Source organism: Colossoma macropomum, unplaced genomic scaffold, assembly GCF_904425465.1.
Source record: "Colossoma macropomum unplaced genomic scaffold, Colossoma_macropomum, whole genome shotgun sequence".
Classification (NCBI taxonomy): domain Eukaryota; kingdom Metazoa; phylum Chordata; class Actinopteri; order Characiformes; family Serrasalmidae; genus Colossoma; species Colossoma macropomum.
In genome coordinates, this window is record NW_023494788.1 from 21,644,662 (window position 1) to 21,645,598 (window position 937).

Below are 937 nucleotides of genomic sequence, written 5' to 3' on the forward strand. Positions count from 1 at the left end.
AGAGATACAAGAAATTCTCTGAAAAACTGATGTTAGGTTTGTGATATTAGGATTAATGTTAGGATTTTAAAAGTGTACACTTAGCTTTAGAGGAGAAAGACTCCAATTTTTGTGATATAGGAATTGAGAGAAACTGTAGGTGATATTTTTTTTCACTTATTTTCTCATTTCTTCATTGTTTTCTGTTTCTAGCAGTCTGATGATGAAGATGAAGAGGAGGAAGAGGTTGCCTCTACACCACCAAGCTCAGAGGAGGAGTCAGGATCTGACTGAAGTCATTCATCTGCAATGGCACATTTTTACAACTTCTCAGGCATCACACAGTCACAGAACACACACATGCACTCAGCTGTACACACAAAAGCATTTCGTTGGACCAGGAGTTTGTCTCACCGCATGATGTGCATTTTAAGCACAAGTTTACATTCTGTCTCTTTTCCACTTTATGGACCAAGATCTGAGGAGAGGCGGGTAGCTGAGGCCTTTTTTTTCTTTTTAATAATTGCAATTGTGTGTACAACAGCCCAACTAGAGCCCTTTATTGACATTATTTTCTATATTATTGGTAGATTTGAGAAAAATTCAGGGAACTCTAGCTCTTTCAGTAGTATTTTTCTCTGCCTTTTTCAATTAATATCTTGTACTTCAGGCCATAAGATGTTTGATTTGAATAGATGCGTTTTCTACTTTCAGCTGTCATCCTGTCTCAAGATTAATAAATGTTTTGTAATAAAGTTTGAAGTCTGCTTGATCTCTGTTGTGAGCTGTGTACCTGTGCACACTTAAGTGCAGTCATTTGCCTCCATTTTAAAACCAATTTAATATAATAGGTTTGAAACTGGTCTCAAGGCTGAGATTTAGCCTAATTTATAATTTTGGTTAAAAAATGCATGTCTTTTATGGACAGTCTCCACTGCCAGTGTAACTTAATCCTGTT

The 937-nt window shown here is 36.4% G+C and overlaps 1 protein-coding gene across 2 annotated transcripts in view; it reads left to right on the plus strand.

Annotated features, from left to right (window-relative positions):
* The window catches only part of ssrp1a (structure specific recognition protein 1a), a 25,636-nt gene extending 24,914 nt beyond the window's left edge, over positions 1–722 (plus strand). The window contains exon 18 of one of the 2 annotated variants that reach the window (XM_036568818.1): positions 193–722. In XM_036568818.1, the coding sequence (XP_036424711.1) occupies positions 193–273 (81 nt within the window). In that variant the 3' untranslated portion in view covers positions 274–722. The remainder of the gene's footprint in view (positions 1–192) is intronic. The other variant, XM_036568819.1, reaches the window with a different exon arrangement.
* Positions 723–937: the final 215 nt, after the last annotated feature.